Source organism: Saimiri boliviensis, chromosome 10, assembly GCF_048565385.1.
Source record: "Saimiri boliviensis isolate mSaiBol1 chromosome 10, mSaiBol1.pri, whole genome shotgun sequence".
NCBI classification, from domain to species: domain Eukaryota; kingdom Metazoa; phylum Chordata; class Mammalia; order Primates; family Cebidae; genus Saimiri; species Saimiri boliviensis.
The window spans coordinates 56,786,175-56,808,796 of NC_133458.1; the positions used below are offsets into that span (position 1 = coordinate 56,786,175).

Sequence of the window (22,622 nt, forward strand, 5' to 3'; positions counted from 1 at the left end):
TGTTCTGTAATTCTGAGCATAAAACTCTGTAGGAATGGCCCAGGGAAAATGGGAATATGGAGCCTAAAATGAAATGAAAATCCTGGCCCCCGTCTCTCAAACAGTCATAAATTCCTCCAGGATATTGTAGTATTGGCCAAAGAGTATGTGAAACCGAATGATAGACTTGTCATATCTTCCATGTCTTGTGTCTTGTGCTCCATGTTCTCAATATCAAGCAATCAAGGGAGGGAAGCCTGACAAATATCTGAACCACTTTGGTATAAAGATAGCAGCTGTTGTTAAGTAGAAAGGGTATTTAAGAAGGCCCTGATTTTATAAGTGGTCATTTCCTTAGTAGTATTTTCATGTTAGAATAGCATAGCAGTAGGAACTCAAATCATGAGGAGACCCTGCATATACAGAGAGTGAAGAAGAGTTTTGAGAATGGCTCCTGGCCTTATGACGTACACCACAATGAAGATGAAAAAACACTTTTTTTATTTTTTTGTCCAGCACAACATTGAATCCTCAGTGCTAGCCAATCATGTTTGTTCTGTATTAGGCTTTTTAATAATAGTGATCAAACACATATTGCATGAGACATAGCTATTTGAACATCTGATATTTTTAAATAGTTTATCATGTGGCTTCCTGGTGTCACTGCCGCCTATTTCACAAGAGCCAAAGGTTAAAATTAAGATAATTGGTCAGGCAGTTAAAACATCTTCCAGTGGGGCGCAGATTCTTAAATAAAGCAAATTGTACAGGTTTAACTCAGAGAAGACTGAATTTTTTTAATGCTTTAGAGAACACATAACAAACAACAGTGGAAGCATGTTTTCTTCCTTTGAGTTTATTGACTTGAATAAGTATGTGAAATAATAGGTAGAGCAGACTTATTTCCCAGAACTTTTCTATGTGTTTGGAAACTAGTGAAGCTCATTTTATTTGTTTTAAAATAAATTTTATTTTGTATATTTAAAGTATACAACGTGATGTTACAAAATACATATCAATGTGGTTACTATAGTGAGACAAATGAACATAAACATCATTTTATAGGGTTACCTGTTTGTTGCCTGTGGCTAGAACAGCTGTCATCTACTCTTTTAGCAAAAATCCTGAGTATATACAGTGTTACTAACTACAACATGAGATAATAATATCTTATGTTGTATGTTAGATCTTGATACTTATCCTACATATTCACTGCCTTATATCTCATTTTTAGTATAAAAATTCAGCTCTAAAAAATAGACACACACAGAGAGACTGGGTGTGTGTATGTTGAAAGTTGAATATACTTAAGCGATTATGATGAAGTTAGAAATCTTTTATGTTTTATTTTTTTAGGTGCTGGTGAATCTGGTAAAAGTACAATTGTGAAGCAGATGAAGTAAGTAGATTTAATCATTAAATTTGCTTTTTAAGTGTACCCTTCTACCAAGGAAGTAAATGTTCTTTTTTTTTTCCTTTTGTCTCATTAGAATTATCCATGAAGCTGGTTATTCAGAAGAGGAGTGTAAACAATACAAAGCAGTGGTCTACAGTAACACCATCCAGTCAATTATTGCTATCATTAGGGCCATGGGGAGGTTGAAGATAGACTTTGGTGACTCAGCCCGGGCGGTAAGTTATTAAATTTGTTGGAGCACACCTGATGAGTAAACAGAATAACTTGTATGCTAATACCATACTACGTAACATAGTCTTGTCAACTGTCAGGACCATTTTATAAAAGGAATCAAAAGGATAGAACTGAGTGAAATCAGGAGCATTAGAAGTGAGTGAAATAAAACTATACAGGATTGTGTAATCTCTCCTTTATGCTTTCCTTATCCATTAGTTAATTTGGACAACCGAATATAATCACCACAGTGTTTTCTATGTAGCATGCTGTGTTGGGTACTCCTGTATTCCCATAACAATTTTTGGTACTGAGTGAACTGCTTACACTGGCCCTCTTCAAAATCTGTTTCTGTAGTTTGGAATATTCAAGTGATCTAGTTATTTGTATTCATGCCTAGACTGAAAAGCAATTTAATCTCGAATAATGAAAACAAAAGTTTGCTTATCTTTGGAATAGGAAAATATTGGCTATTAAAAGCCATGTATCAAAATTTGAGACCTAAAAGAGATTTTTGGAGACAATCTAGTTCTAACTCTATTTTGCCAAGAAAGAAACTAGCACCCAGGAAATTACATGATACAGCTCGTGGTGACCCAGGCACTATGCCTGTGCCTTCTCATTTGGCCTGATAACTTGTTTCAGTTGGATTGGAAGCAGCCCAGATCCAATCCATAAGGTACTTTCTTTGGCTTTTTTTCTCTTCTCTTCTGTTTGGTTGCTTAATCTATTTATTTCTAGTAGATATATTATTTTTACTAGTATCTATTTTTATAGTTTCTTTGTATTTCTGTGTGTTCAGTATACATGCTGTCTCTCTACTAATACTATGAAGATTTTGTGTATAGAGACTATAGATTTTTCTTTTTTTCTTAATATCTGCTAGATTTTATTTTTTAAACGTACAGGTTCAATTCATGTTTAATAGGGAAGAAGAATGAAAGCAACATTAGGGAATGCTCATTGGAAAAATCTGTAAAAATAAGTCTAGTTTTTAAAATGTTACTTTAAAAATTCTCACAGCCATTTTAATTTCTGTTTTTTAAACTTTTTTAAAACGCTTAGTGTTAATTCAATTTCTCAAGTAGATTTCAATATTTTAAATAATTCATACATTGATCATTTATTCATTCAGCAGACTTTGAACTCAAAAAGCATTTGTTGAATGAATAAATGATAAATGCATAAATTGCAGAGTGATTTTTAAGCAACATATATTCTTGAGATGATCAAATCTTATTTCAGAAAAGGTATTTTAAAAGAACATAATAAATTATTATTGAAAATAATGTTGAAATCTACTTAGAAATGCTAATCATACTAAGCCTTTTTAATCTTTGTTTAAAAGACTGTACGGTAGGGAACCTCTTTTAAATTAAGCAAAAGAATTCTTGAAAATTGTACCCTACACCAATTCCGATTATAGCAATTTAAATCTTTTACCAAATTCACATATACCGCATTCCGCATTTGGATCTTTTATGTGCTTATAAAAGGAAAAAGTGTTGTAGCCTCCGTTTTAGGAGATCATGAAGGGTCAATACAAACAACTTCTCATGAGTTCTTTTTATTTTCAAGTTTTTCTTTCAAGGAATGTTTTCATTTTCTCTTTCTTTTTTTAAACATAACTTGGGCATAGTTTCAAGACTGGAAATAACTACTCTCAAGCTCTTTTTTTCTTTTTGTTTTTTTTTAAACCACCGTTTTTGATGCTTTGGAATCTTTGGACCTGCTTTACTCGTGTTTGTTTCACTATTGCTGGTTTGACCCACCCTTTTTAGACATTCTCTTGTGATACTTCAGTAACTGTCTTCTTCCTACCTTCAGATTATTATTTCTGTTTGCTTTAGCCATCATCATTAATTCATTCACACAAATGCCTCATGTCCTCCCATTGCTTCTCATTGATCTACTCCGTGTTTTGTGTTGCCTGTCTTTATATAAGCTTTCAAAACTACTGGGCTTTTGCAGTTGTACTGAAGAATACAAAGATGAATCAAACATAGCCTGGACATGAGGAAGGGACATTGGAACTGAGTGTTGAAACATGAAAAAGGGTTTTCTAGGCAAAAACAGAAAAAGCATTCTAGGAATAAGAAAACAGTATATTATTATTATTTTATTTATTTATTTTTTGAGACAGAGTGTCAGTCTCTAGCCCAGGCTGGAGTACAGTGGTACAGTCTCAGCTCACTGCAACCTCTGCTTTCCAGGTTGAAGCAATTTTCATCCCTCAGCCTCCCAAGTAGCTGGGACCATGGACGTGTGCTGCCACACTTGGCTAATTTTTGTATTTGTAGTAGAGATGAGGTTTTACTGTGTTGGCCGAGACCAGCCTGCCTTGGCCTCCCAAAGTACTGGGATTACAGGTGTGAGCCACTGTACCCAGCCACAAATAGTATATTCAAAAGAAGTCTGAATGTATTTCTGTTTCTGGAAATCTAACCCTGAGTTGAAGGATAACCGGATACTGAATTTTAATAAGTACCACAGGTTTGCTTTCCAAAGAAAAGCAACATGAATTACCTGTCTCCTAACCATTCGGCAGTGTCTGTTGTACCATAGTCTCACCAACTTAGATGTTATCAACATTTCAATTTTTAACATCTGATAAATGAGAAGTATTGTCTTTTTCTAGTTTTTCTTTCTGATTTTTCATGAATTTGAGAATTATTTTAAAACATTTTGTTCATTTGTATTTCTTCTGTGAACTTAGTTTTTACTCATTTCTGTTCAATTACTTTTCACACTGATTCTCTTTAAGTATTAAGAATATTAACCCTTCTTTGCCTCTTGCAAACACTTTGCCTAGCATATTTCTTTTAATTTTTGAAATAGTACTCATTATAGAACTGTTAAGATTTTTTACAGTCTATTCTGACTTCTGTATTTTGTGCCTTATTAGAATGGCATTCTTCACCTTATAATTTTTTTAATTTCTCTTACTTTTTTAGAATGTTTGTAGTTTTATTCTGTATACTTCTCTCTCTTCACACACCTTTAAATGTTATTTGTGTTTGTTGCTAGGTAGGATCTAAGTATATTTTACAGTACGATCGTCTTTTGCCTAACAGTCATTTATTCAATGTTAAATAATCAGTCTATTTCTCAGTGACTTGAAATTGCTACCCTTATTATTAAATTGGGTATGTTTCTGGACTCCAGTTTTTATTTCTATTTATGTATTCTTTTTCCCCACATCTGTCACTTACTAAGCTATTTAACCTCCCTAAGCTTGTTTCCTTATAATACAAGGGAAATAATGGTAACATCTATGTTGTAGGGCTTTGAAGAATAATGACATTATGAGTATTAAGCACTTACCACATGCCTTGGTCATAATACATGCTCAGTAAATGTCTGTTGCTGCTATTGTTGTCTTTTGCTTTTTTTGTTTGTTTTTTGAGGTAGAGTTTTTGTCTTGTTACCCAGGCTGGAGTGCAGTGGCATGATCTTGGCTTACTGCAACCTCTGCCTCCTGGTTCAAGCGATTCTCCTGCCTCAGGCTCCCTAGTAGCTGGGATTACAGGTACGCGCCACCATGCCTGGCTGATTTTTCATATTTTTAATAGAAATGGGGTTTCACCATGTTGGCCAGGCTGGTCTCGAATTCTGGAATCTGAGGTGATCCACCTGCCTTGACCTACCAAAGTGCTGTGATTATAGGCGTGAGCCACTGCAGCCAGCCTTGTTGTTTTTATAATTATTATTACACTACTGTTATTCTTGTGAGAATCACATTATTTTAATTTCTGTGGTTTCATAGATTAATTGGCATCTGATAGAGTAAACGCACCCCATTTCGTTCTGTTGTTCTTTTACCAGATATCAAGGCCGTCATGATTTCTCTCCCAGATGAACTTGAGAGCCAATTTAATTGTCTCATAACCCTGTTGAAACACAACAAACCAAAACAGCTTGTTGATTTGGTTGGGATTACATCTTAGTATTTAGGTTGATTTGGGAAGAACTGAGTAAGAAGATGTAAAATCTTAAGAAGTGGCGACTAATTTCCTGTGGTTTGCTTTATATTTGGCAGTTAGCAGATTTGCAAACCAGATTACACACTAGTTATTTAAAATGAGAAGAAACAAAATTGTTTTCAAGGCTGGCATAAGGCAATCACATTTTATGCCTAATATCATTTCAGAACGTTCACAGAATGAGGATAGTCTATCTGTGAATGATAATATATTGATAATTTAGGTGATTTTGTTTCTAATGAGGTAAAATTTTAGATGTTTTACATAGGGGCCTGTTAGCCTGTTCAGGCACTGGTCACATAGAAGAGGGCAGCTCAAAATGTGATCCATGGACTAGTGCCTGTCCACAAGCGTGTGCACAAAATGGATATACAGTGTAAGCACTGAGTTTATAGCAATTGACAGACTAATTTTTATGTTAACTTGGGTAGTTTTAAAAATACAAATTTATGGCCGGGCGCGGTGGCTCAAGCCTGTAATCCCAGCACTTTGGGAGGCCGAGGCGGGTGGATCACGAGGTCGAGAGATCGAGACCATCCTGGTCAACAAGGTGAAACCCCGTCTCTACTAAAAATACAAAAAGTTAGCTGGGCATGGTGGTGCGTGCCTGTAATCCCAGCTACTCAGGAGGCTGAGGCAGGAGAATTGCCTGAGCCCAGGAGGCGGAGGTTGCGGTGAGCCGAGATCGCGCCATTGCACTCCAGCCTGGGTAACGAGAGCGAAACTCCGTCTCAAAAAAAAAAAAAAAAAAAAAAAAAATACAAATTTATATTTCGTATGTCATTTAATTTTATTTTTCTACTAGTATTATGAAATAGATTGGAAACAAATGAAAATGAAATAAAGCATAACACTGGTTGTTCATCACAGTTTGAGAAGCACTTATTTAAAATACTTAAGGCTATGAGGGTTAGGAAACCTTATCTTAAATTGACTTAAATAACTTTCTCCCCCCAAGCCTCATATATGCTCCTGCATAATGGCCACTTTTCTGTTCCAACAACTTTGTTATTTCCTTTCATTCATTAGTTTGTCCATGTCTGTCTGCCAGATTTGCTGGATTGTTTTTTAGAAAGGTTGTATCAGTTTACCTTCCTTGCAGCAATTTTTGGAATGCCTTTTCTTAGCACTCTGGGCAGCCAAAATTTAGGAGTCTTGTATTTTAAAAATCTTTGCTAATTTGTTGTTAGTAAATCGTGTATTGGTATAATTTGAATTTTTCATTTTTAATTTAGTTGAACAGTTTTCCATGTCTATTGATTATATTTTTATTTCTCTACGTGGCTTTTGCACTTTATTCATTCGCTTGGAATCTTGTGTTTTGTTGATCTGTTTGCTTTTTATATGAACATACGTACTGACCCTTTGTCCACTAATAAAAATGTTTAGTAAGTCCCATTTTACTTAACTGCCATTAATGTTAATACTATATTTAAAAATAATTTAAATCTTCCTGTTACTTTTTCCATTGTGTTTAAATGTAGAGCATCCTCTCTCAACAAAAGATTTACCAAATATTGATCCTCTTTTTTAAAGCAAGAGGAATTTCAAGGGAGTGAATTTTAATACTTGTTTATGTGTTTGTTTTTGAATCTGTCTGAAGCGTGTTTTGTTACATTTATGGAGTAAGGATGTACATTATTTCTCTTCAGTTGGCTATCTAATTATCACCAGTGTTACTGGATTAATTGTATCTTTTCTGACTGATTTATTTTACCACATTTATCATGTAACGAGTTCAGATTTGGGATCTTTTTTCCCTATGGATCTGCCTTCATAGTAAACTGTCCTACATATTGTAGGCTTTTAATACCTGATAATATCATCCCTGTGCTCCCAGTCTTTTTCAAAATGATCCTAGTTACTTTTACTTGCTTTTTCCACATGAATGTTTGAATCATTTATAGTAGTAGTCTGGTTTATGTTTGAAAACTAAGATGAAGAAACGGTTTGTTTTGATTCTGAGAAATACTGATAAATATGTGGCAAATCGTATTAGCTACGTTAAAAATCACCGTGTGCTTCTAGCACAGTTTATTTCTACTCTCATTTCACTTACCTCACATTCCTTATCGCTTTTGACAAGTTCTCTTGTCAATACAAAGAACGCTTAAATGCAGTATTTCTCCATTTTACCAATTTGAAAAAATATATCTATACATGTATAAGATAAATGTATGTGTTTATCAATAATTTCCCTTCTTAATGAAACTCATACTTGATGCTAAATTCACTGCAATTAATTAAAAATTTAAATCTCTGCATTTTAGTTAAAATTAACTTTTGATTTTGGGCTTTTCCTCCCTTTTAATAATTCTTATGGGAAAAAAAGAAAAATGACTTCCTATTTCATTGCCTTAAGTCATTCTTACTTTGATTACATTTGTGCTTTTAGGAAAAAAATGTATTTTACATTTATTTGCTTTATTCCTTAAAGCAAGTCTTTAACAACTAAGATTGGTGCCGTGTGCCATGGAGTGATGAATCCACTAAAGTTCTTATGATTTCCTTAAGGGTATGCTAACTTTGGTAAGAGCGATGTAGCTAACTTAAATGTATAGGAGTTACATAATGCATGTTATAGAAATATAGTAGATAAAACATGTAAGTTCACATTGTATGCAGTAGTATCATTGGCTAATGTTATTAATGAAATAAACTAAACCACTGAAACAGAATATCAATACATATATTAATTATGACATAAATATATATTATCACTATGACCAAAATTTCAAAGGTATCACTATTTTTAACACTCCTTACTATATTATTTAGCTCCTATTTTAGAAAGGCTTGCTGATGTTTTTAAATTTAAACTCTTTACCTCATACATAAATTCTGTCTGCTCTATACATTAGTTATCTGACCTTTGCTTTAAAACCTCAGTCTCTCATTCCCCTTCCCTCTTTTGTTTTTTAGGTGGCTTTGATTGTTAAAAAAAAAAAAATACTCCTCTTATTGAGATGAAATCTGATGTCTTTTGCTCTAAGAATGCTCCTTTTTCTGCCCTGTGCCTAAAAGTGAACTCTGTTCTTTCTTACCATCTGATTATGTCAGATGCCAGCCATCATGCTCCCTCAAAGTCTTCTCCTCCCATCCTAGGCGGACTCTTCTGAATTTTCATAAAGTGGGTGACAGCTTCAAATAAAATATGTAGTCACTAAATAAGTACAGCATGCCAGATATTCCTTGACCACTGCTTGGAATGAGGACTTATTATTTGCCTCTTGACAAAATAGTGTTTCATAGCTCCTTTCTGAGTCCTCAGAGCACACAGTTATATGAACTGGAATTTACATTCTCTAGATCATCTTATTTTTATTTAGCTGTTAGTAATTTGAAAATATTTTAGCTTTGCTACATCCAAAGAGTTTTTCTGTCAAATAATTGCCTGGCAAATAATGTTTCTTTCTTTTCAACACCACAAAGACTTCCTGTAAACTGCTTTATTAACCTGTAATTCTCCTGACCAAACTCCAGTCTTAAGTAATCCCTATTCTTTTTCTACCCCGTATCACACGATTTTGGTACACTTACATTTATGTTTATAAATGTTAAGTAATTTTCTTTCTCATAAATTTTGCAAAGACCTCATTCCATTGCAAGATAAAATCTTTGTCATCATTCTGTGTTTTTAAAATTTATTCTGTTTTAGATAATGACCACTTAGGAACCCGTGACTCACCTGTATGATTGAGTGACTAGCCATGGAACTTTAAATAAGTTACTTAACCTCTGTGTGCCTTGGGTTCTTTTTATGCAGAAGATTAGGTAGAATAATTTCAGCCATGTTTTCTTACTCAGATTTATTGCCTAAAAGTTCATCTACAGACATACCTAAGTGTCCTGGTAATGCTGTGGAAGTGAATCATCTCAGTAAGTTTTGTTTTGTTTTGTTTTGTTTTGTTTTGTTTTGTTTTGTTTTGTTTTGTTTTGTTTTGTTTTAAGAAAAGAGGCTTAAAAAAATTATTTGAGCTTTACAACGTGATGTTATAAGATACACATAGATAGTAAAATGGTTACTACAGTGGAGCAAATTAACATATCCATCATAATTACTTTTTTTTTGACAACAAGAGCAGTTAAAACCTATTTAATGAAAATCTCTAATACAGTACATTTTAATTAGCTATAGTCCTCATTATTGTACTTCAGTCTCTACTCTCTGGACTTTGTCATGCTGCATATCTCCTACTTTGTATCCTTTAAATATATCTCCCTATTTTCTCTTTCTCCTCCCTCCTCTCTTTCCCCACCCCATAACCATAACTACTGGTTTGTTCTCTTTGTATATTTGACCTTGACCTATTTTTGTTACTGTGGGTTTTGTTTTTTGTTTTTTTTGGGGGGGCGGCGAGGGTTGTGGGGGAGACCTGGAGGCCATTATGCTTAGTGAAATGAGCCAGACACAGAAAAATATTGCATCATCTCACTTAAATGTGGAATTGTGAAAAAGAAACATTTTTTTTAATGCTACAGAGAGAATCCAGTTTATAATTATAGCTTCCAAAATTTATGTCTTTTCTTCAGACCTATTCCTGGAAAGTTTGAAAAGATTATGATCTTATGCCCCATACTGGAGGGCATTAGGCTTTTTTTTTTTTGGTCAAAAAACTTTATTGAAATTGAATAAAGATATCATAATGAAAGCTCATTTAAAAACTTAAGTGAAAAGTACTTTTCTAAAATAGGTTATGTTTGATGTAATTTAATAAATAAAAATGGTCAGATTCAGAAATTTCTCATATATAGGTAATAATTTGGGTAATTGAATAATTGTTTACTGGAATTACGCTAATGGTGCTAAGAATGACTTGAAACCGTATTATGTGAGGTTTATTAAGGATATCATGCACGTGTTGCTTGCTTGCATGCATTACTCTTGTGATTTGCTAAAAAGGGAAGCATATGCTTGAATAATATGTTCTCATGCTGAGAGACTTAATTATTTTTCATGATGGGTTCCAGCTGAAAAGAAAATGTTTCACAAATTGGCAACAGCATGAATTTATATTGTCAGCTAGTACACTCTGCTAGCCTGTGTCACCAGATGCTGCTTCTCTTCTATACCCCTTATAATAATGTGTGCCATCACTTTATAAGCATCTGCTACAGTACTTTGGAAGAATTTCCCTTGAGACAAATTAAGAATTGTCCACCCAGTTAAGTTTAAGCTACACATCTCAAGTTATGGAGAATCTCTGTGAAGAAAGAAACTTCACATCTGGGTTTTTTTGTTTGTTTATTGTTTTGTGCTTTTAATTAACTGTGTTATTACTTGGAAACTGGAGTTATATTATCCAGTGTGGTAGCTACTATCCACATGTGGCTCTTGAGTCCTTAACATGTGTCTACTGTGGTTTTGTAATAAGTATGAAAAATGTGAAATATAGTAATTGTATATTTATTACATATAAATGAATTGATATTTTTATACATAGGTTATATATACTGTTAAAAATCATTTCACCTAGCTTTAAAAAAAAAAGCTTTTTTAAAGAATGTAGCTATTAGAAAAGGTAGATTGTATTAGTGGTGCACATTATATTTCTCTTGGACCACATGCTGATTTACAGTGGTTGATTACTTGTGGATCAGAATAACCAAATATGAGTAGCCTCAAATTTTAAGCAGTTCAGTTAACTTTATATAAAGCATCTTTTCATTTAGAAATTTTTACATATTGTCCTCTATGTATATCATGAGTATTTCTACTCCAAAGCTGTGCTTACTTTTGTTTTCTATGCCTGGACTAACAAAACACCTGCCCCCAACTTCTGCCCCATTGATTTTAATATGTCTATTCATGAAGATCTCCTGAAAATCTCAGACCATTGTATGAAACAAGTCTTCTGGCCTTTCCCACTCCACGTTCATATCCCCCTTCTCTGAATTTATTTTTGCAACTACAAAGTATGTAGGAAAGCTAACACTTAATTCATGTATCTCCAATCTTTAAAAGCTGTGTTTCTTCGTTTAGAAACATTTTGAAGAGGGAGGATAGGTTCTTCTTCTGTTTTCCCTAAAATGATCATCTTCAATACACAACAAACTACTAGTGAATAATTGGTTAATGTCCCCTTTATGAGCTGGAACCTTAGTCATTCTTCCAGCTTCCCGGTACCCTGACAGATACTGCTAACACTACAAAACATAGGTGTATGATATATGATTATCTTTTCATCAAGCCAATTTTTAAGTGGTGCCTTAGAGGACAAAAAGTAATGACACTTTAATAAAAACCAAGGAAATTCACTTTTGCCTTTTGTTTTTGTTTTGTTTTTTTTTTTTGGTTTGTTTGTTTTAACTGTGTAATGGTCTCCTTTGTACTTTTTATCTCTAACGTATCCCTTTTTACTTAAAAAAATGGCCTTTGATGTTCAGGATGATGCGCGCCAACTCTTTGTGCTAGCTGGAGCTGCTGAAGAAGGCTTTATGACTGCAGAACTTGCTGGAGTTATAAAGAGATTGTGGAAAGATAGTGGTGTACAAGCCTGTTTCAACAGATCCCGAGAGTACCAGCTTAATGATTCTGCAGCATAGTAAGTAATCATAACTTCAGAACTAAACTATCATGAATAATCACTTGCAAATCAAAAATACCTCCAAGTCAATTTTATTGCAGAATTGGCTGACACATTCTTATACAACTTAGGTTATTCAAGATGACAGTATTTTAAAACTTTCTCTGTGTGTGTGTTTGTGTGTGTGTGTGTGTGTGTGTGTGTGTGTAGATAGATAGATAGATAGATAGATAGATGGCAATGATATTTCCTATGTGTTCAATAGTGTCTCGAGACTCATGCTATGTAACTCTAATTGAAACATGCAGAATGGTCAAGAAAGTAATTGTAACTCTGAATTGGGTTGTATTTCTAATTTACTTTGAGCTATCTTAATGAGAGTGTAACTGATTTGAGTTCTTTTCATTGTGCTAGTAGTGCCTGAGAAGCGTTACTTGTTCAATGACAGGTACTGTGAGTAGTGATTTTTTGAAGGCGTGCAAGGTGACTCCAAGCTATTTTTCACTGAGTAAAATAGCTCTGTATATGAAAATTGTCAATTGTGTCTCTGCCCTGTTGTATTTGATACTGTTTCCAGATATTTAAGTACAGTTTTTTGGAAGAAAAATCTGAGCTGATTTCTCAGGTGGTAGCCCCAGAAAGTTTGCAAAGCAAGTTGTGTTAAAACCTAATCAGGGGGACTGGGTGAGGTGGTTCATTGCTTGTAATCCCAGCACTTTGGGAGGACAAGGTGGGCAGAACACTTGAGAAGTTCAAGACCAGCCTGGGCAACTCAGCGAGACCCTCAGCTCTACAAAAAATACAAAAATTAGCCAGACATGGTGGTGCACAACCGTGGTCGCATATGTTGTGTGATTTAGTGTGTTTATGAAAGAAATACTGAATATTTTATCACTGACAACAAACTTTATAACCTGTATAAAAATATCTACATTTTAACATTTTACACTAAAATACATTAACCATATATATTATGCTGTTTATACATGTATATACAGCATATACACGTAGAATATGTATCATATTCCAAATAGTATCATACCCTATACAAAGAAATATTCCTTGACACACTTAGTTGGTCCTTGCTTTCCAGTTTTAGATACTCCTAATACAATGTACTTTTTCTTCAGCTTTACATTTATTTTGAGATTATTTTATTTCTGTTTATGTTGTGAATATTTGTTTTCTGTCTCTGCCATTTTATTGTAAATTCAGTAATGTGTTTTTACCTAATACTGTATTCCCATAGCCTGACACAGTCATCACTCAATATGATCTTGTTTAATAATGAATGAATTAACAAACCAGACATCACAGAAGCTCTAGAAGACAAATTAGAAAAAATACTTAGAGGAAGAACACAACTCTTAAACCATATTTGCTTTGACACCACCAGCATCTGCAAAGATTTAAGCGGGAATCACTATTATGAGACGATGCTTTGAGTTGAGCTCACCAAAAGGAGCTCTTTCAATAATTAAACAGCGCAACTTGGGAATGACAGACTGAAGTTCTCTTTCTCACCATCTGGGGAATCTTCCAGACTCTCTCAGTCTCTTGTCCAAGACCTTCTCTCCGGTGCACACTACTTGGACATGAGTTAATAAAAACGTAGGCCAGACATGGTGGCTCATGCCCTTTAATCCCAGCATTTTGGGAGACTGAGGTGAGAGGACCACTTGAGATCAGGAATTCCAGACCAGCCTGGGCAACATACTGAGACCTTGTCTCTACAAAAAGTGAAAAAAAAATAAATAAATAAATAAATAGCCAGGCATGTTGGTCCATGCCTGTAGTTCTAGCTAGGCTGAGGCAGGAGTATCGCCCAACCCGAGAAGGTTGAGGCTATAGTGAGCCATGTCTCTGCCACTGCATTCCAACCTGGACAACAGAGCAAGACCATGTCTCAAAGAAAAAAAATTAAAATTACAAAATGAAAAATATGTTGCTTTTGTTTTTCATTATTTTATTTCTAGTGATTGTGACCTTAAGATGGCACTAATGTGGCTGGTTTTTAGGAATGAAGAAAGTCATAGAAACATTTTTCTCTGTAGTGATTAGAGGGCATCTTGATTTATGAGTTCTTGACTAGGGATGGTAAGATGTAGTCAAATTGTCCCTTAGGACTGAGTAGCCACCAGTTCACACTTTATATTCGTAATCATTTAAAACAGTCAGAGCTTCTTACAGTGCCTGCTTTTCTTCTTTGTCTTACTAAAATATTATTTTTAGAGATTTTTTTTGAACTATAGCAGTTTTGAGCAAAGAAATCTGTGAGTAGTTAGAGTACATTTTAAGTAAGAGTAGTTCATCATTTTAAAGAGGCAGTAAAATCTTGCCATGGCTTGTTTGATTTGTTAAATTGGATTTTCTTACAGTAAACATTTGGAATTAAAAGCACAGAGAAAGTACTGGAAGATTATCAACAATGTGATAATAAGATTCTCTTAAATTCAGTAAATACAATACAGGTAACTCAAGCTGTCATCTCTCTATGTATTCTAGTATAATGAGCACATACATACACTAAACTGTCTAAAACATTTTTTTTATTTCTATGTTATCAGTCACCTTACAGCTCTTGTAATAAAAACGCTGTGGTGATACTGTCTACATCAGCTGACCTTAGGACTCATTCCAAACTCCTTATTTAAGGCTCTATATAGCTTACAAGTGCCCTTATTCTCCAAGAAAGAACATACACCTGTTCCCATCTCCATACTGATTTACAGCTTCTCCTGGGGCAATGTCATTCCATTTTGCCCATCCCATTATTTATGTTTCTGTTTATACCCCTTACCATCCTTACTATCATCATCACTGATTATTAAAGAAATGCAAATGAATCCTTCTTTAATCACCTAGGTCCAGATTAATCTCTCCATACTGCACTTTCTGTGAATTACTGACTGTACCATACAATTTGACAAAAAATTAATTTATTCTCTTACATTGAATGGTATGATACTACTGCATTCTTATATCACAACATATATAGCACCAGTGGCAGAGACTATTACATGAGTGACTAAAATGTGTATTGATTTTCAGAGCAGTAAAGGAGTATGTGCTGTTTTCCTGTATGTAACTTAAGACTGGTTGAAAAGAAACTCTTATTCAGCCTTTGGGTAGAGTTTTCATCACAACCTGCCCCAAAATTAAGATTTTAAAAATCTTTAATAAAAAAGAGTGATGTCTGGATCATAAACACAATGCTATATCCAAAAAGTGTGATAAAGACTCTAAGAAACAAACTTACAGTGTGTATTCGTTTTTTTTTTTTTTTTTTTTTTTAAGCTAGTGTCTTTTCTTTGAATTACCAGTAACTGTCTCTAAGAAATAAAGTACACATTTAGAAATACTAAAAGAGCTTCATGGTTGCAGAGGTGTAAACAGTTTTGTTTCCATTGGAGTTATATAAGATGCAAGCTTAAACTGGTTTATATCTTTACCCAGAAATTTTAAACCTTTTATTGATTTCAGATTATTGCATATATTGAAATGCGATTCAGTTTTTGTTTTGGATTATCTTTATTGGCTGTATTTACTATTAACATGTTGTTTTGTTTAATGTTTTCAGCTATTTGAATGACTTGGACAGAATAGCTCAACCAAATTATATCCCGACTCAACAAGATGTTCTTAGAACTAGAGTGAAAACTACAGGAATTGTTGAAACCCATTTTACTTTCAAAGATCTTCATTTTAAGTGAGTAGCTTTGAAACATGATTTCTAAATTTAGATATAAAACATATTGCTTTAGAAATAAAAGCTATTTTAAAAACACCATAAAAACCCTAGAAGAAAAACTAGCCAAAACCATTCAGGACATAGGCATAGGCAAGGACTTCATGACTAAAACACCAAAAACATTGGCAACAAAAGCCAAAATAGACAAATAAGACCTAATTAAACTCCAGAGCTACTATACAGCAAAAGAAACAATCATTAGAGTGAATGGGCAACCAACAGAATGGGAAAAAATTTTTGTAATCTACCCATCTGACAAAGGGCTAATATCCAGAATCTGCAAAGAACTAAAACAGATTTACAAAAAAAACCCATCCAAAAATGGGAGAAGGATATGAACAGACACGTTTCAAAAGAAAACATTTATGAGGCCAACAAACATATGAAAAAATGCTCATCATCACTGATTATTAAAGAAATGCAAATCAAAACCGCATTGAGATACCACCTCATGCCAGTTAGAATGATGATTATTAAAAAACTCTGGAGACAACAGATGCTGGAGAGGATGTGGAGAAATAGGAACACTTTACACTGTTGGTAGGAGTGTAAAGAAGTTCAACCATTGTGGAAGACAGTGTGGCACTTCCTCAAGGACCTAGAAATAGAAATTCCATTTGACCCAGCAATCCCATATGCCCAAAGGATTATAAATCATTCTGTTATAAAGGCACATGCACACATATGCTCATTGCAGCACTGTTTACAATAGCAAAGACTTGGAACCAACCCAAATGCCCATTGACGATAGACTGGACAAGGAAAATATGGCACATATACATCGTAGAATACTATGCAGCCATAAAAAACAATGAGGTTGTGCCCTTTATAGGGACATGGATGAATCTGGAAACCATCATTCTCAGCAAACTGACACAGAAACAGAAAGTCAACCACCACATGTTCTCACTCATAGGCAATTGTTGAACAATGAGAACACAGGGACACAGGGAGGGGCGCATCACACACTGGGGTCTATTGGCGGGGCCAAGGGAGAGATAGCACAGTGGGAGGTGGGTGCAGAGGTCGGGGAGGGATAACATGGAAAAATGCCAGATGTAGGTGATGGGAGGATGGAAGCAGCAAACCACATTGCCATGTGTATGCCTGTGCAACAATTCTACATGATCTGCACATATATCCTGGAACCTAAAGTACAATAAAAACAAATAAAAGGTATAATAAAAGTTTACAGCATTTTTACAGTTGGTAATTATAGTTAGAAGAAAAAAACTTTGTTCAGATGACTGGACCAAAGAATTTTTGGGTAAAGGAAGTCAAAAAAAGCATTCCTGAGAGGAATATTTTTATTTAAGAAAAACTAGCCAGGCAAATCACTTTTTGCCTGTAGTTTTTACAGTGACTCAAACAAAGTAGTTTTTGGCTTTTGTTTCTAGACAGAAAATTCTACTCTAATATACTGTGTTTTTGTTGTGTTGCCATCTATTTTTAGGTAAAAAGAGAGCAAGTTTTATGGATAGCATAGGTGTTTATAAAAATGTTAAGAAAGGAGCACCTTTAAAATTTTTTTCATGGAAAGTTTTCTTTCCTGGAACATATCTTCCCTATGAAGGAACTAGTTTATGCATGATTTCATGATGAGAAATATGCATTTAATTTAAGGTGTACTGAATATCAGCTTAGTGAGGTCTGTGCAGAAAAGCACTGAATTGTAGCCTTTATAAATGCAAGGGGTCTTGAAGTGCATGTTCTAGTTCCCTCATTTTATGATGAACCAGGCTCAGGAAGGTTTAATAAAACATCACATTCAAATTTACAAAACTGCTTTTCTTTTTTTCCATTTAATAACAGTTTCCAAGGTATGAGGAAAGTTGTTGGACTTAAACACGATGGAATATAATCTTTTCATTTGCTGATTCTTGTTTTATCTCTACAGCCTTCATGGCCAGTTACTTTAATCTGTTTCCCTTCCATGTCTTCTGCTAGTGATTACTATAACTTTCTTCTTCTAAAATGCTCCACTTACACATTTCATTGTTCACTCAAAACAAAATTGCCTAAATTAAGTCTATACTGTTATTTGTCATTTCTTAAAGTAGTAATTCAATCATGGAAAAAGAAATTATGTAGCCTGTGTAAAGATACGTACATTAATAAATCACAGGATGGTCTACTGAAACAAAACTTCTGTGTTTTCATAGAAATCTAAGACTACTGTAGTGTTACTTGATGCAAAAAATTCCAATTAAAAAATGCAGATGTTTCTTTTTTGCTTCTCAGTATTATTTGTTTCAGTACATTGAATCTAAATAAAGAGGTTGGTAGAATTTCTTTTTTTAAAATCTGCTAGTTTTTTATAATTCACATTCATTTAAAATGTCACATGTCCTAAGTGCCAGTTGAGTGTTCAGTTGAAGGAACACCAAACACACCAAACCCAAAGCCCTTGATCAGTGTTGGGAGGCCCATCTGAACTCAATGTCTAATTTTTATGAATTCACTAGTAAATAGTCCTGGAAATGAAAATAGTAAAAATGATAACGTTAAATGAGTGTTAGACTTACAGGAGTTTGTTGTTGTTGTTCTTTTAAGTTTAACGGGTAGGGATTTTTCTGTTTGTTTGTAACCCAACAAAGTTAAGATTGATTTTTAAGGAAGATTGCCACTTCAGTCATGGTTATCAGTTAGATCCCATCTCACAGCTGCAGAGCTTTAGAGATACATTGACCCAAATTGAGCACGCTCCAGTTGTCACCACAGAAAATTGGATAAGAAAAGGTGTTCATGATCTGTTTTTCAAGGAAAATTTTAATATTTTATGTTTTTCCAAATTTCAGCTTTTAATTACAATGAAGGATTAGATAAATCATTTATCAGTTTGTGATTTTTTTTAAGATTATGTTTAGTGGAGGTTTCTGGTTTTTTTGTAGAAATTCACTCTTTACAAGATTGTGTATGTATCTTCTTAACCCAGCGCCATCCCCACAGTACCAGGAATTTTTTTAAAAAAAACGATTACAAAAGCAAAAATAGCAATAAACTGTTAGGTCATTCTGTTTGCTGAAAATAATTTATCTGCATTTGGTTTGCAAACGGAATGTCCCATATCTTTATTGAAATTGTCTTTTTTTTTCATTAAAAATTATATGGTTCAACATAATCATTCTAAATAAATCTTTACTATGAATTATGGATTAGGCTTTGCTTCAGTCAACTCTATTGCTCTGAAATGGTCATAATAATAAAGCAGAATTTCTAAAATCATCTTGGAAAAAAGGTTTCTTGTGGAAAAAAATTATCAGTTCACCTCATAAAGAAAGCTCACTGTTAAAATTAGTGAGCACTGTTAAATTATATGCAATGATACTTCTGATTGCTTCCGTAAGTGTTTTAAATTTAATGCATTTGTTACTATCACTTGTCACTGATATATCAGTGGTTCATGTAATTGAATTTACCAGAGAACTAAAGCTTTATTTCAATTTTTCATGGCTACTTCTCCTGAAAAAACAAACATTGACCTGCTCTCTTAAACAAAGATCTAGGTCATAATTAATTTATCTGGCAACATTAGCTTTGTGCTTTAATGCATGCTGTGGTTTTGCGTATGCTGCCCCCTCCCCCCGCTTTTCATTTTTTTCTAAGAAAAGCCCTCAGTGGACATTTTATGCTGCTGTCATTAACTGTTAGTGAAAGCATTTACTTTCTTTTAGTCTGTTCATTACTATTTCTATAATATCAAATAAACAAACTCAGTACTCTGATTTCAAGTAATCAGATGTCTGATCTAGCGAATATTGTCATTTTATCTTAAAACTGTAAGAGGTCATTTTATTGACAAGGAAGTTCACTATTAGATTGGGCCTTACAACTTTTTTTTTAACTTAGTATACCTTAGATTCTAATTTTGGTTTTGCTCACTTTGTTTTAAATATTATGTTCTAAGGCAAACTTAAATTATGGTCAGGTAATGGCTTAAGTAGTCTCCCGTTATTTGAGGATACGTTCCAAGAACCCCCTTGAATGCTTGCAACTGCTGAGTTACTGAACCTTATATGCTCCATGTTTCTTCATACGCATGCATACCTATGATAAAGTTTATAAATTCCACACAGTAAGAGACTGACAACTAATACTAAAATAGAACAATCATAGCAACATACTATAATTAAAAGTTATGTGAATATGGTCTCGCTGTCTCAAAATACTGTAATATTTTTGGACCTTGGTTGACCACAGGTAACTGAAACTGCAGAGAGTGAAATCAGGAATTAAGTGGGAACTACTGTGTTTCTAACCAGTATTACTTCAGGAGAAAAAGTTTGGAGTTGGAGTTAGCAAGTAAAGATTCTAGATGTAAGTTCCCCTAATAAGTATTTGGGTAAACCTGGTTAAGCTTCTTAACAGGCTATTACAGTTGTGCTCTGTGTTAGAGGCTTAAAAATAAAATGAGTTATTGCCTATGAAAAATGTTATGTAAGTGAGAACTCTATAAATGGTACTAAGTGGCAGTGGCAAATGTTAAAATCAGTTATTCGGTACTTAAGGCAGTCTGACTATGTAAAATTCACTTTTCATCTTGGTCAGGTCCACTCTTAAACATTTATTTCAGAACCATACTTTCCACTTCCAGTCTAGGTTTTTCAAACTTGTCATTTCAACATTCAGCAAATACTGGGATTCGGTAAAGTTGACACTCAGCATTATCCTTCCAGGAGGTTCATTTATCGTACTCCATTTAAGCTTCTTGGTTGAGGTTGATCTGTAATTTAGTTGCTGTTTTTATTTGCTGACTTAAAGATAAACACAGGTTTGTCAGGAACCTCAGATAAACTTTGTCTTATTTTGGATTTTGAATTCTGTTAAATTACTATCATTGCTACCATATGGTTTCAACTTTGCTTTTTATAGGTTAAATGAGCCTCAGATGAGTGAGAGCAGAAATGCATTTAGAATAATTCTACTGGGAACGCTTGAGTATGGTTATCTTGTGGTTTTTTGGTGCTCTTCATATTGTAATCATTTGTTTAATTTTAACTGCTGAGTAAAATTTCAGTTTCACGTTAAAAAATTACTGGTATTAACAAATTCAAAATGAAGCAATACAGCATCATAATCTAAGAATCCTTATTATCCCTATGTCTAGGTATTTATGGCCAGTGTCTGTGTGGACTATTTTGCTTTAATTAAAGAATCAGCAATTTCATTTTATTTATTTTTTTTGCCAGATACAGAGTTAAGCATTCTTTCTACCCTAAAATTATAATATAAGATAAATTTCTATTTTGTCTCTGTAGTACTAGAAATGTGTTACGGATTTTGGAATACAACATCCAGTTTATGAGTTTGATATCCATATATGGTTAGCTAGCTTTGTACCAGTTGGTTTGGGTGACAAGGGTGTTAGATGCTAGTCTGAGGCATAAATCCGCACATCTCAGCATGTCCAACATCTCCTTCCACTCCACCCTTCAGAATCCCTAAGAAAACTCAAATTCATTTTCCTGTGCGATGTTGGTTTAAACTCTCATCGTTTCATATGAAAGAGAACATACTATATTTTTGCTCTTTTTTAATAGAAGTTCAGGACTTAACAGTATATAAAATAAGGTATTTCTAATATAGGTGTAGTGGAATGAATAATGCTTGTACATTTTTATCTACCATTATATGGAAAACAAAAGTAGTGATAAAACTTAGTGTTTCCTCTGGTTGTTACCTTCATTTAGCTCTCTCTGAATTCCAACAAACTTAATTAGTTTGATCATTTGTAATATCAGTTTCTCAGTCCTTGTTGCTTCTGGATTAATTAGTTGGCTTGGGAATAATTGATTCTCAAAATGATGGTGCCCAGACTGATTAAGATCTGACTACTCATATTCTGAATCACACCAAAGTTTGCGAACTGCTAGCTTAGACTTCAAGTTCTTTCCATGACCGTTGTCTACCTATCATCCCATGGCCTCCTTCTCTGTGTGTGTCTGGTTCCATTTAGCTTATAGTTCATTTTTTAGTTTATCTCTTCCACTCTCGTGTTACTGTAAGCAGCAAAGAGGAAACTGCAACACTTTGCTTGCAACTTTCCTCAGCTAAATGTTGAAGTTCATTGCCTAGAAGTTGCACCTTCCACTCAGCACTGGAATACAGTTCAGCCAGGGCTGTTTTTCCTGTAGTATATAATAACATGTTTTCATTTCCTTCTGAGGCTTCATTAAAAGCTACTTTAACATTCATATATCTACCAACATTCTGTCCACAATGATACATGTATTCTCGAAGACAACAGAAGCTTCTTTCCAGTTGTATTTCCATCTGAGCTCTTACGTTTTTCTCCCAATTTCTACCAGCAGTCTTTTCAAGACAATCTAGTTTTCCTATCTGTCAAATGCTTAAATTTTCTTCCACCTCCTACATATTACCCAATTATAAAGTCACTTCCACATTTTTAGGTATTTGTTAGAATAGCACCTCACTCTCAGCGCTAAAAGTTTTATCGGTCAGTATTCGCCAGAAAAGCAGATCCATTAGGTTATGTTTATTTAAAGAAATTGGTTTATGGGATTATGAAGGCTAGCAAGTCTGAAGTTTGTAGGGTAGGTCAGCAAACGTGGACCTGAATTGTCATGACGTTGTTGAGGAAGAATTACATTTTCTTCTGGGAAACCTCAGTTTTTGCCGGTTTTGGCCTGTAGAGTGATTGAGGCCTGTTAAATTCTTGAACACAGTCTCCATTACTTAAAGTTAACTGATTGTAGAGGTTAACCGTTTCTATAAAATAGCTTCACAGCAAC

General features: G+C 34.1%; 1 protein-coding gene across 1 annotated transcript in view; it reads left to right on the plus strand.

Annotated features, from left to right (window-relative positions):
- GNAI1 (G protein subunit alpha i1) overlaps positions 1-22,622 on the plus strand; it is an 84,841-nt gene that overhangs the window by 52,282 nt on the left and 9,937 nt on the right. The window contains exons 2-5 of the mRNA XM_039472878.2: positions 1,336-1,378; positions 1,470-1,611; positions 11,980-12,137; positions 15,700-15,828. Coding sequence (XP_039328812.1) covers positions 1,336-1,378; positions 1,470-1,611; positions 11,980-12,137; positions 15,700-15,828 — 472 coding nt within the window. The remainder of the gene's footprint in view (positions 1-1,335; positions 1,379-1,469; positions 1,612-11,979; positions 12,138-15,699; positions 15,829-22,622) is intronic.